Source organism: Colletotrichum jinshuiense, chromosome 7, assembly GCF_051148585.1.
Source record: "Colletotrichum jinshuiense chromosome 7, complete sequence".
NCBI lineage: Eukaryota > Fungi > Ascomycota > Sordariomycetes > Glomerellales > Glomerellaceae > Colletotrichum > Colletotrichum jinshuiense.
This window is the reverse complement of record NC_139314.1, coordinates 1,754,727-1,768,839: the sequence shown is the minus strand read 5'-3', so window position 1 is coordinate 1,768,839 and position 14,113 is coordinate 1,754,727. Positions and strand designations below refer to the sequence as shown.

The following is a 14,113-nucleotide window of genomic DNA, read 5'->3' as shown; positions in this document are numbered from 1 at the left end:
CTGCAGAGACGATGTTTTTGGTTTAAATTTCTTGGTTTTGTTGGCTCGTTTAGTTATTTTATTATTTTCTTTTTATCGTTATTCTTTGTATGTATTTGCACATGGTTCGTTTGAATCTTGTTACTGGTAAAGAAAGCTCACCCATCAACCGTACGTGTATTGTATTTTGCATGTATGTATACTCTCCTCGTCTTCGTTTTCTCTCCCGCTGGTATTATTACATGCCCTTCATTAAAACCGTGGCTTACAAGTAACGCAAATTGAGCAACTTTAGTTGATTTGGTTTTAACTGAGTTTGATAGGTGTAGTCAATAATCAAAACAAATTTATTGAACAGTTTTTCCAGTAAATGCACTAAATAGACTGGCAACAGTTTAGTTTAATAAGACCCAATTCAAATCCAAAAGCTTAGCCCATGAAACGAACAGGAATTTGATGTGAATGGATTACCCAGCCAGAATGCGGGCAGGCGGGCAGGCGGCGGGAGCTGTCGGGCCCGGGGATTCCATCTCCGGGCTGCCAAACGCGATATCTTTAACTGCTGCTTCCGCTGCCCACTTTCCTTTTCTTCTTCAACACATGCCAGTTTACAGCTTTACGAATACAGATATTGTTCGTAGATCTGTCGCCCGTATGGATATCCCGTGACAGCAACCAATACATCTCCATGTCATAGCTACATGGCTCAAACCCAGCGTTGGCAATGCCATCTACTATTCTGGCTAACATCAGGGCAAGATGGTGACACTGAAGAGCCAGGGCTGACCCGGCTGCATATTGGGCAGAGTCCAATAATCCAACAATTCTTCAGGCGAAATACTACGAGAGTTACTCGGCTCTGAACGAGAACCAATGACCCCATCGAAAGACGAGACGCCGAGAAACCGGCTCGCAAAACTCATTTTTTTTTCCACCGGGCCCCGAGGGCCCCGCAACAGGTGGTAGTGACGCCGTGCCTTCCGGTCTCCCACATGGTCGAGGTGCGCATGTCTGCGAGAGAACACGGCCCGAAGAATCTGCCGAAGAGATAACACCCGAAACGGCCCAATATCCCACATCTCAGAGCCGGCGGGAACATCATGGCATATTTTAAAATTGCCAGACGCAGAAGGTGATACGACCATGAGCCCACCAGCAAACGCCCACCTCGCAAACCCCCCTCCCACTCGGCACACCTCGACGACAAAGAAGCCGGACGTAATCTCGCCAGATGCAAGAAAAAGCATAGCCTCGGAGCAGAATGCAGCCGACCCCGAACCCATGTCCCCAACCAACATCAGCCTTGTCTCGGACACACCACACATTCACACACACACACGCACACCCAACCCACTCAATCGATAACGATCGGACTGCCCCCATCTGATATATCTACAACACGTCTGCCTAGTGCAGCAAAACCAGCCGGCCGGGGGTGGGGCGCGCAACCCGTTGTGGCACTCCTTCATCTTATTTCCTTTGCGGACCTCCTTTACCGAGCCCACCGGCAGCCAGAACTGCCCTCCCACGGCGCGCCACTAGGACGGAACGGGGGGGCAGCCACAGCAATTACAGCAACGCGCAAGCCTTAATTCACTAGCCGCTCGGAGTTTACCCACTGCCCATTTTGCATCCCCCACATTCCGACAACACGGCCAAGGCCCGCACCCCCTTCCCTCGTACGGTAGTCTCGTAATCACCAAGGCTCGACAACCAGTCGTTGGTACGACCAATCAGACCCCCCGCCTTTCTCTCTGCCCGTCTCACTCACGCACTCCTCAACGCCCGTTTCCCTGACCACTGATCATCGCGAACCCACCAAAGAGTCCACCCGGACTGCCCAAAACACCAAAAAAGTCCGACAAGAAAACGTGTGCAATTAAATACCGTACAGTCGGACAAAAAAGACGTTCAAACCACCGGTTCGCCGGGCCCACCATTTCCCTTTCCCTCTCCCTACCCCCTTCATTTTTCTCACGTGGACTCACCCCCCTCCCCGCCGGACAAGCGTTTGCGCGCGGATGACAGCTGGGCGGGTCGCGGGAGAGGGGATCCCCAATCTCGTACTTTGCTACACTTTACGAAGTACCTCGGGTATGTCAGCGGCAGCAACCGCCGTTCCTCACGGTCTCCTGCAAGCAGAGCAAAGAAAAGGAAGTGTGCAGGGGGAAGGGGGTGATGTAAAGGGCGAGGGCAGGAAAAAAAAAATGCACTCATGGCCGGGCCGCCGACCAACAAGGAGACGAGCATCCCGAGCTCCCCTCGTCGTCGCCGTCGCTTCCTCCTCGCGCGCTCTCCCCACCGTCTTGCAGCTTTGCACTGCCGGATTGCCAAGACGCCAACCCGGCGCCGACTTTCCATCAATCTGCGTTTGTCCATCTCACCCAACTCCCTCCCCTGAAGGGCCGCCGCCGCCGCCCCCCTCTCTTCCCATCATCGGCGCATGCTGTGTGTGCCAATTGTGCTCTCGTCTCACCCCCATCGTCTGCTTTTATTTATTGAATCCTTTCCCGGCGACGAAAGTGGCCAAAAAGGGGAAGGGTCCAAAAATGAACAATCTCCGTTTGAATGGGCGCGCACCTTTCTCGGGGGGGGGGGGGGGGGGGCTGAAGGATCCTTGGGGCGGTTCCTTGCCATAGAAACGGGGCCAGCCTTGCCTCTGCAGTGTAGAACTATCCCCATCGTCGCCCACTACACGTGCCTGCCTGCCTGCCTGCCTGCCCTGCCTGCTTCTGCTTCGCCTTGCCAAGATTTTTCGTCCCCCGTTCCCCTCCCCACCCCTGGCAGCTGTCATCACGTACCTAGGCCGCGCTCTCTCGACTCTACTTAGCTTACGTAGTGAAGCCCGCTTGGCGCAGAGACCAGGACGGACAGACCACTTTGGCCACCGCCCGTCCACTGCGTCATTCGTCATTCCCGGCCAAGAGCAGCAGCAGCAGCAGCAAGGAAAAAATACGTCAAGGGGGGGGGGGGGGGGGGGGAGACAAGAAGTGCACTATCTACAACACGGGCAACGAAAAACCCGCCCGACCCCCCCCCAAAGACGGCCTCCTCCCGGGCGAAAACCGGTAGAGAGGGTAGGTAGGTGAATAGGTTAGAGCCCGTCCCAGAAGATCAGAACCCCCTTCTCCCCCCCCAGACGGAAAAAGAGAGACGGCCGGGCTCTGGCACCTTGGCACATCTTGGCCGACACACGACCCGGCACCAGGCGAGCCAAAAACGGGTGTCCCATCTCCAACGCATGCCAGGTATACACATGCACACACATACACACACAAGAACCGGGCGGGCATAAGTGGGATGGATAGCGGGTTCCGTCCAGACGCCCTCCTCTCTGTCACAAGGGGGGAGGGGGGGGGAGAAAGATTTAAAATAAAAACACAAAAAAGCAGACATGGAACAATTAAAAAAATAACAAAGATTGGACGAAAAAAAAAAAAAATTATAAAGACAAAAAATTGGGGGGGGGGGAAAAAAGAGGAAAAGACGCAACCTTCCATCGCCCGTCTTGGCCCTTGTGCAAAAGTGGGCTATTTAGGTTCGGGGTGGGTTCTTCTGGGCTCGTAGGGCGGGCAGCCAGCAAAGCCGGCCGGCCGGCTTGACTACGTCGAATCCACACCGTGGGTGGTTGGTTGCTGGGCCTTTTCACGTGGGTGTGGTCCGTCTTGGTCGCTCACCGACATTGAGGCAATTCAGTATACTTGCTTCATCCACTAATGTGATATGGCTTCACCGCGGACCGTCGTCAAATGACGTACGTCAGCGCACGTGGGGTGTCGGAATGAATGTCACGATGCAATAGGGTCATGTCATGTAACAGTTGAAATGTTGGGTTGAAAATTGCTTCTAATCCTGCGGACATGGCTTCTCAAGCTCGCGGTCCCAAGTCCGCCCCATCTGTCTGTCCTCTCCATCGAGGGACATGCGGGGGGGGACAAGTACATCTTTTTTGGTAAAATACTTCTTCAATCGTCAACTCCATTCGGCCAGATGGAAAGCTCATCTGGTGCCCTTCATCGCTCATGCAAAAGACTCGGAAGATGCAACACAATCCAGCATACATGTGGAGCCCCCTGAACGCCCCTCCCCCTCCCGAGAGGAGCCCGGCGCGTGGGCGAGCCATGACTGTCCTGTCCGTTGGCTCCAGCCCCGCCGTCGCCCGCTTCCTCTTCCTTCTGCCCCGTGATGTACGGGGTAGGATGTATATAAAATCGACCAGGCAAGCCCTGCCTTTCCCGTGGTTGCGCCCTGTGCCGCTGACACCCAGCGAATATCCAACGCAAATAAATTTTTGGACAAAGGAAACGAAGCGAAAATGATTCATGTTTGATAGATACAGTCCGTACTCCGAACCAGAGAGACCCGAGGGGTATCAAAGAGGTTGAAAGTGACAGTGTGTAGGTTCGGCGGAAGTGGAGGGGGATGTGGGTTTGATATGTAGGGACGGAGCGCCGATCTATGATGCCGTTTGTTTGGTTGATGTATCGTATTTAGGTAGGTAGGTTTGGTAGATTAGACATAGAAAATATTATCATTGCCCTTGATGGTGGTACTGCACAAAGCGTGCAAAAAACCGCACTCCATGGCTGCGGAGACGGCGACGACCTTGAGGCTAGGGAGGTATGAGGATCCTGGCATCTGCTGGGTATCTTGAAAAAAGTAGCAGATATTGCCAGGCCGCAAAAGAAGTGGCCTCAGGTCGGCGGAGTTTGTCGGGTGGCCGCGCCACCAGACTGGTTCGGGAAAGCGGTCGCGGAAGCTGCGCTCACGCTTCATGGCAGGTCTCGGCGGCGGCTCGGGTCGTGCGGCGGGAACTGGTGATGCCTGGCGTTGGCCTGGGCGGCGAGGTACTCGGCGGAGCCCGTCTGTCTACCGGGTTGCTCGGCGGGCAGCTTGGTATCGTCGCGCCTCGCCGGGGCCTGGGCGACGGGCGGTGTGCTGCTCGACGGGCTGGGCATGCCGGGGACGAGGTCGGTGACGGCCTGGGCAATCGACTTGATGACATATCCGCGGAGCTCGCGGTCCTCGCGGCTGTCCTCCTTCTCAAGCCTGAACTTCTCGTCCTTGGCCATGTTGCTGCGTCGGATGCCCCTGACCTCGTTCAAGATGTAGAGCAGGACTTCCTCGGGGCACCTGTTCCGTTCTGCCGAGAATTCCGTCTTGCGGACGTAGCGTCTGGTAACGTCGGTGGCGCCGTCGATGGAGAAGGCTATGCAGTAGGACATCTTCTTGCCCCAGCCCTCGGTGTAGAGACGCGGGTTGTCCCAGGCCTCCTCGCAGGCGTCGACGTGGACCCAGCGCTTCTGGTGTTCCGAGTACACCTCAGTCCAGACGTGGTCCTCAGCGTTCCAGATCCAGCGAACCCTGCCTCCGACAGCTCGGCAGAGCATGCTGAAGCAGTTCGCCCACTCGCCAACACGTCCTCGGCGGGTGTGGAGCAGCCGCCACACATCGCCGTACCTCGGGAATCGTTCGTAAGCGCCGCAGTCTCCGGCCGAGCATCGGTAGAGTTCGACCCGGAGCGCACCGCAGGCGCTCTCGTCGGGTGTCGGTGCCGTCATGCCCTGGGCGATTGTGGGCGAGAGGCAGACGGGGCAGGGAGGGTTGTTGACCCATGTGAAGAATGATCGCTTGAACCATCTGACGACGACGATTAGGACACATTCGATGGATGGAAACGGGGGGGAATGGGGGCCGTCAACTCACCTCAGTAGTGCGCGGATAACGCAATCTTGGTATCCCCAAGTGGCCTTGCGTCCATCACCCATGCTCTCGGCCTCGGCCTGCATCACCTGGCACTCCTCCTCGGCCTCGCCGTATATCCGGTCGAGCGGGATGCACTGCAGGGCCTCGTCCAGCAAGCCGGGGTTCTCGTACTTGGTCGGGGTCAGAGACAGGCTGATCATGAGGTTGCGGAATTTTTGCGAGTCGCGGTCGTTGGCCGCGGGAGGGGTGGGGATCTTGGGTAGGTGGCGAGTGTAGGCGGGTGGTGTCGGCGGCACGGACGTCGAGCTGTGGGAGGTTGAAGGCCGGCCGTGGCCCGGTGATGCGAGGCCGCGGAGGTTGGCACTGCTCGCGCTCTCTCTGGGTTGGGGGGTGCCCTGTCGGGAAGTCGATCGCAGCTCGGTCATCCGCTTGTCACGGAGGAGCGACTCGAACTTTACCCGAAGATCGCGAGCCCACTCTTCGCCGTACTCGCCATCGGGGTTGGGCGGGCCCTGGCCGGGCGGGTAGCCGTGTCCGTCCATGTCGATGGAGTCGGTGATAAGATGGACGTGGATGTCGAGGGTGTCGAAGGAGGGAGGGACGGGTGGAGAGTCTTCGACAGAACTCTCCCAGTAGTCGGCAGGTAGTTGAATCGTCGTGTCAGATCAGGGCGGCGGAGACGAGGTGGTTTAATGCGGGAGAGAATGAGCGTCGTCGGGTTCGTCGGCGTGGGTGGTCGTGAGGAGTAGTCGTAATGTCGTCGTCGGTGTCGTTTGCCACTCGAGACCAGTTGGTGGTTTGGTTTGGTTTGGTATTCCGTCCTCCGAGTCCGTACACACTCTCTAGTAGCTCTTGATTCCCAGCTTGGCAGTGTCGAGGTCCTAGCCCGGCAGGGTTGTGGTCGACTTTTCGGTCGGTCGGGTCAGCGTCGGCCAGTGATGGTCGAGACGATGGCAGGCGGTGGAAGAATTGTGTTCTTCGCAAGCCAGTGTGCCGTGTCGGTCGGTAAAGATCGAAATCGAATTCGTAGATGAACGAAGTGCGGTGTCGAGAGGGAAGGGATGGGATGGGGGGGGATGGGGGTGTTGAAAGGGTTGGTAGCGGGCGGAGAGGAGGGTACGATTGGGGAGTGGGCCGCCAGGGGAATAGAACAAAGAGCGGACGCAACGTACGCCAGCGGTATCCGTCAGACAAGGCGAAAAAAAGGTAGCGTCCACGTCTGTTGCGTAAGGTGTTGGTAGAATAGAGACTGGGAGGAGGCAAGGGAAGTGGAAGGGTGCCAGGGGGGGGGAGAGAGAGTGAAGGGGGTGGGACGTGGGCGTGTGGGCGTGGGCAGCGAGCGGGAGGAGTGCGAAGCGCAAGGCCGCATACGCACGCTGCCCTCTGGCTGGCTCCTCATGGGCGGTTTACGCGTAAGCTGTGCAGCCGGGGCCAATGACACGGACCAGATCGCTGAGGAGTGGATCCCGCTCAATCCGCCCCGGCACGTACCACGACGCTCTCCCTGACCCTACACTACACACTATTCGTACGCTCTCTCTCTCTCTCGCTCCCTCCAAAAGTAACCAAACAGGGCAGGCGGGGATGTACTGTACGTATACACTGCAGTAGGTACCTCGCCGCAGGAGAAGAGCCCTTGTACCGCTACCAAGACCCGGCACCACCTCTCGCTTCACCCGTCCAACTCCACTCTCTCGCGCTCACTCACTCCCCTCGACTCTCGCTTGCGGACTAGGGTCGGACGCGGCTAACGGGCCTTACGGCATCGGCGACAGTGACGAATGCCCGTCTGCCTCTGGTGGCTCTGCTTCTGGCTCTGGAATAGGAAGCCCGGCCTGCCTACGTGGTGTAGCTATGTAGCGTGTGTACGAATAGGTAGAGCCCCCCGAACGACACACGCCCGCCCGCCGACCTTATCGATAAGCCCTCCCGTGCGTCCTCCCACATACCAGACTCGCGCCAAGCCAAGACGGGCTCAGCAGAGGGGCAGGATAATGAGCTTTCCATCTTTTTTTTTTTGTTTTTGCCCGCAGAGCGACGCAACGCAAGCCTGGGCAAGCAAGCAGGACCCGACACCAGGCAACGGTACCGGCAACGCAATCCTGCCGGTGACGACGGCCGACGCTCGCTGGGGGGCGGAGATCCGTACGCAATCAAGCAATTTACTGACTGCATTCTGGAGAAATTGAGATTGCGCTGCTGATGGGTTTTGCCTCTGGTCCGCACTGCAACCTTAGCAATTGCATTGCGAAAGCGAGCGAGGCTGACGACCTTGGCCAACGTCTCTTCTCTCTTTGCGTCCATTCTCGCCTCGGGATGTGGGCATTCGTCGAGAGAAGCATCGTCGACATTATCCCTCAGGCAATTTACATGATGTGGAAAAGCAGCACAAGCCTTTACGAATACTGCACCGCGAGTCAATTGGGCGACGCAGCCTCGAGTCGCAGGCAGACGACGGCCGACGACGACAAACGATACACGACATAGATGGAGACAGCAGCAGCAGCAGCAGCGCTGACCAGGCCGGGCAGAACGAGACACTCGGGACGGGGGCGATGCTCCATGTACCGGTACCTCTGCCGCGTACCTAATTAAAGCTCCTGTCACTGGCCAGAGCCAGGTCCCCTCTCAACCTTACAGAGTACAGCGTACCCAACCAGGTGAGCGAGAGTGTGTGTCGAGCACGCACTACAGGTCCATGGCCAGGCCTCCCCTCCCCTCCCCATCCCCATCGCTCCCCTTCCCCTCCCTCTCATACACTTTCTCTCACAGTGACTGGAGTCTGGAGCCCCCGAACTGTGAAATGGGTGATGACGAGGCGTGGCTGAGGTCTATTTCCAGCGTATGCCCAGCCTAGATTCAGCCAGGGCCAAGCCGCTGCCCGCTGAATCGCCATTTGCGATTGGCCACATGTCGCCCCAGATCTGTGGCTCAGCTGCCTCACGCCTCACTCTCAGCGCCGCAGCAGCCCGCCCACCATGGGAAACTGTATTCCAGCAGTGGAAGCACCACCAGAACCAGCATACACTGGCTGCACTGCACACAGCTCCAGCTCCAGCACACCTACTCACGCACGGCGGCGCCGCTCAGTTCCCTCCAAGGCGCCCTCCCAGGCACACTCTGAGACAGCGCGACCGACGTCTCCTCTGTCTGTCTGTAACTGAACCAGAACCTTGGGGAGGGAAGAGGCCCACGGAAGAGACGAGCTCCGGCGCCAAGCGGCTGCCGGCCGGGGACGCTTACGACGCAGCGAGTTTGCTGCTGCCGCCGACATCTGCGCCAGCTGGCAACACCTCTCGCCATCGTCAGACCGGCACCAGGAGCGTCCACGTCTGGCGACACTTGCAGCCAGCAGCAGCAGATGAGAGGCGATATACATGAATGAGCCAAAGGGCCAGTAAGTAGTAGCTAATTAGCGACCAAAAGCATCGCATCGCATCGCATCGCATCCCATCTTGCTCGTGTCGCACACCACTTTGTCGCCGCCACTAACTTTTTCCCAACTCCGGCTGGTCCTCGGCCCTTTCATCCTTCATTCCCCTTTCAGCAATTGCCCATCGCCAATCACTCATCTCCTCCGCTGCACATCATCATCCCCTCATCGCCAAATCGCCCAGTCAGCCCACCCTGGCCTGGCAGCCTGGCAGCCTGGCGGATGCAAATCGATCAATAATAACAAAGACGACAGTCAGCACGGCATCTCAGTCGTCCATGAGGGATTCGCCATGTGAGACCGCCCACCCCCGACTATCAAACCAACAGCCAAGACGGGTCGCTCTAGAAATGTGCTTAATATCCCGTGATAAGACGACTCGGCTCCGGCACACAAGTGCAGCCCCCGCGTGTCAGTCACTTCTCACTGGTTCGCGGTTCCATGTCTTGATCTCGGCCCTCGCCCCTTTCGCCTCCTCTCGCGGCCGCTGGACCCTTAAACTTTGTCTGCCGGCCCTGGCCGCCCAGCGTTAAACCCAAGGTTATGCTTCTGGAACCAACGATATCCAACTGCATTATGCCATCTAATTGTCCTGGGGCTTGAACCACGCATGTGGCTAGTGTCCTCCGGAAACTGCTGGGCACCCAGGACCACGGCGACTCGATCCGGGCAGAAAAAACAGAAAAAAACCACCAGAAGAAGCTTCAGTGTAGTGCGACACCTCTATTTCAGTCTCTTTACTTCACGTCGTCTCCTATTGGCTGTTCGTTCCCATCGGCAGAGGCGCTGCAGGGGCTTGACGGCCGTCCGCACTCTACCTCAGTCAGGTACACACTCAAATGTATTCAGGTACTCCTGGCCATCGAAAGCCCCCGGACGCAAGGCCCTGCCTCATTCGCCTCCCGCTCAGCCTCGTTTCCCCCTCCTGGTCCCGGTCCCGATGGATGCACATTACACGTCCAATTTACCTGGCCACGTTTCCCCCGATCCCCGCATCGTGTTGCTGTCCTCACGGACCCGACTCATGCGACATCGCGGCCGACGAGACGGCACTCGGCCTGCTTGATGGACGTCAATAGCCTCGTCCGTGTGCACGACAATGGTGCCCGATTCTTTAGGGGCAGACTTCATCGACAGCCGTCCCTAGAGGGTCCGCGGCGGCAAGGTCTTCCCGAAGCCTCCTAGCGGCCGCTCTGCTGAACCATCAATGATAAGCTCTCCAACCCCGATAGACTCTCGCCCGATTTAAGTCTGATCCCACGTCAAATCTTCATTTGCGTGTGACGCGGACTTGCGTCAACGGGTGGACTCTCCAGCCGTTCTCGTCAACTCAAATGCCCGTGGCGGGCCATCGACTGCTGTCGTATACCAACGATGGCGACTCGCGCACCATGTACTCTGTATGCGTACGCCGCCGGACAGATTGATTTGACTTTGATGAGACGAACCAAGCTGCTGGCACTTCTCAGACGGCGCTTTGAAGAAGAAGAAGGCCATCGTCCTCAGGCAAGCTTGCTGACGAGTCAGCGACGAAATGCTGGGGCAGATGCCCAAAGACCATCCGTACGCCGCGTCCTCTCGGGCGCCGTCAACCCTATTCCAGCACAGTCTGGACGCAGTCAACCCCCATCGCCAATTCTTGGCATCTCGAGCTCGAGTTCAATATACCATCACCGAATGGCAAGGATATCTGTTGCGGACTGCGTCCCGGCGATTCCAAATCTGACATTGTTCTTTGGACCCGTTCTCTAGGTAGTCCCCAGAGTCTGGAACAGAGCACCTGATCGACGACCACGATGGCTTTCCTTTGGCGGCCATTTTGGGTGCGTGCTCGATGCGCCGACCCCCCGGGGCGTGGGTCTTGGCGGCTCAGTGACGCGTCACCCACCTTGTCTCACGTCGGCTCTCCCAATGGTGGCTTGCGTGTTTGTTCCAAACCCATTGCCACCCCACACCAGACTGCACTCCTTCTCGTCTCGAACTGCCAGGTCGCTTGTCTGGTGCGACTTTCCGATTCACCATCCTGTCTTATTCACAAATTAGAAAGCAAAGATGTCGGGGCCAAGAGGAGAACATTGCCCAAGCTTCCTGGCGGGTGGTTCTCAGTGAAAACCACCAACCCGTTGCTCCCAGCCCGTATCGGCTTTCGGCAGAGCTGCCAAGGGGGCCTGCATTCGTTACCGGCCAATTGAACCTCCTCCCACCTCCCGGTTCCTGAGTTTGGACACTTCATTTCATTCAGTTTGGATTGTGTTTTGAGGGGATAGGACGTAGACAAAAACCCTACTTCGTCTAGAAGTCGTGATGGGAAACGAAACGCCTAAGTGGGAACGCCGGCAGAATGGCCGTGGCCGCCGTTGGGGGTGCTTTGGAGGCATTCCACAATGGGACGAACGACTCATAAAACCACCTGGACAAGTCTCATATGGCCCCTCGGGCATAGATTGAACTGGCCCATGGTGCCTGGCCCAGGTCGGCATCGCCCGACTCGTCCCGGTAACTGATTGGGGCTGTTCAGGACCTGGCGTTGAGAGCCGGACTCCGAGTTAGGCGAATGTTGCTAGTGTAAATGAGAAGGACGACGAATCCCTCCCGCCTTCCAGTCATTTCTTGTCGCAAGTCGCCAAGACGTCGACTCGTGCCGTCCAGGACGTGCCGTCTACTCAGGACCTGCGAGCGTCAGCCAAATTACAACTCCGCCTCCCACCCCTTCCAAGGTCTGCGTGTTCCTATGACCTCTTGGCCCCCAATTTGCCTCTTCCTCTCATGTGTGAAACCGGGTGGCCGTGATCCCAATGTCGAGATGACGAACGCTTCATCCCACCTGGTGAGCACCCTCTCACACTGCGTCCTTCCCTTCTCTGAGGTTTTCCCTCACCGCCGCCCACTGTTGCCCCGCCCCCGAGTTTCCGGGGGGGACCTTTTGCTGCAGTAGTTGTACACAAGTCGTGCTTTCGTTTGTTCGAAAACATTTTGGACCCCCAGTCTTCTGCGGTTGTCCGCACCCAAAAGTGTCACGGCACTGGCTGGCCACGCTGAACCAGGAAGGAAACGGGCAAAAAGAACCAAAAAAAGGGACATAAAAGTTTGCTTGGCGTCGATCTGCTATTCTCTCGGGCCTTCCTACCAAAAGCCTGCCAGGGCCGCTTGCGTGGTCTGACCCAGCCCGTTGTGGTTTGTGCAAAGGGAAACTCAAGCGGGACGCGCGTACCCTAGACCCTCCTCTCTCTGTCTCTTTCTCTCCTCCCCCCCATCCTTGCAGATCAGACCTGGGAAAGAGAGACATCTCTTGCGCTAGCGTATCCGATACCCGCACCTAGCTGCCCATTCTCGCTTCGCCCACTGGCGAGATATTAAGGTATTGGTAACCTGGGCAAAATGGCCGTCCTTTTTTCTCGCACACTCGAACAACGGATACGGAAACGGTTCTGAACCACTCTCACCCCCCGGTCGTCTTTTATTCCCCATAGGGGCCACCTCCCCTCTTTTCCTTCGTCTTACGCTTCGTGGAGGTTGACTAAGCCGGGTCTTTGTGCGTGCCATTCGACCCTTACCCAACGGGTGGGCGGGCGGTCGAGCGCGCGCGGCGCTGCCGGCGGCTCGGACTCGCGTACCCACCATGGCCACGACGCCAAGCGGACATTGGACCCCGTGTTAAGAGGCAGAGGCAGAGAGGCAGAGGGGGGCGCAATTGCCGGATCGGGAGAGGATTTGAGGCTATCGTGGATCCCGACTCTCGTGACCCCCATGGCGGCCTCTATTTTCTTCGTCTCTTTCCAGTTTGATTTGGTTTTGCCCGCCCACATACCCATGGCAAGTGTATAAAACTTTTTTCAGGGCTGAAGAGAACAACAAGATGACGACAACCTCGAGTGATGACCGGGACTGTGGGGGATGGGACGTTGATTACATACTTTCACATGACGATGTTCGTCCCGGCCGGCGGGGGCGGGGAGGGGAGGAAGAGGGAGAGGAGGGAAGGAAGACCGGAGGGCTATGGCGCCAAGATGTCAAACATATTGCACTCGACGATGACAATAGCCGGGCGGGCGACAAGGTGTCAAAAGCGAGGTTGAAGCTTAAAGTCGCAAGCCTGTTCGTCCGTGTGGTGGTTCTCTTTTGGCCGCGCCCCCCTCCCCTCCCGGTCCCTTACTCAGTGCGCACTGCACTGCGTACGATATCCGCGGTAGGAAAATACGTACAAGGCTGCGTAGCGAGCCGCGCTATCTCACTCGGACAAGGGAGGGGGGCATGTATGGTACGTGGTCTCACTTTTTTGTTTTGTTTTTTTTTGTGTCCTGCTTCCCGCGTAGTCCATGGGGGAGGGCAGGAGGGTGCTGTCCGGGACCACGCGAGGGCGGGCTGGCCGTTGTCGGGGCGCTCTCTTGCGCGGGTTTTTACTACCTGCTATTATTGCTATTGTTGTTATTACCAGGCGAGCAGGCAGGGCTTGGCAGGTAGGCTGGCTGGCTGGCTGGCTGGCTGGCCGATCCATCTTGCGTGTGCGCGTGTGCGTCTGTCTGAGTAGGCATTCTGGCCCGTCCGCTTTGCCTGGACGCGCGGTGCGGGTTTGCGAGATGAGCCGAACACGAGACGAACGATTCCGCAAACAAAGCCGGAGAGAAGAAGCGGAAGAAGATTGCGATTGGCGATGAAGAAGAAAAGGAACAAGGCATAGAAAAAGAAACGAAGGCCTTTCACACACACACACACACACCCCTCCTCCCTCACTCTCTCGGCCCAATAACAGTACCCCCCCGCCCGTGGAGGTTTCACCACTCGATTCCCTCCCCTACAATGCCATGGGAAACGAGAGGAGAAGAGGGAAAGGGGGGGCGTGTGTGGGAAACGGCGTCCACGGCCGGGCCACGGCCACGGCAGGAGGAGTCTTCCGTTCGTTTTGCTGCTACACAAGCTTTTTGTTCCTTGCCTATGGGTCAAAGCAGCCTACATACCCGGGTGGGCGAGAAAAGAAGGATATCGTGTACTAACTGC

General features: G+C 57.5%; 1 protein-coding gene across 1 annotated transcript; it reads right to left on the bottom strand.

Annotated features, from left to right (window-relative positions):
• Positions 1-4,751: 4,751 nt before the first annotated feature.
• On the bottom strand, positions 4,752-6,227 carry EsH8_VII_000455 (peptide-N4-(N-acetyl-beta-glucosaminyl)asparagine amidase; the record flags this gene model as incomplete). Its single annotated transcript, XM_083270588.1, has 2 exons — positions 4,752-5,619; positions 5,686-6,227. 2 exons carry the CDS (start codon positions 6,225-6,227, stop codon positions 4,752-4,754), a joined length of 1,410 nt encoding a protein of 469 aa, XP_083128145.1.
• Between the last annotated feature and the right edge of the window lie 7,886 nt (positions 6,228-14,113).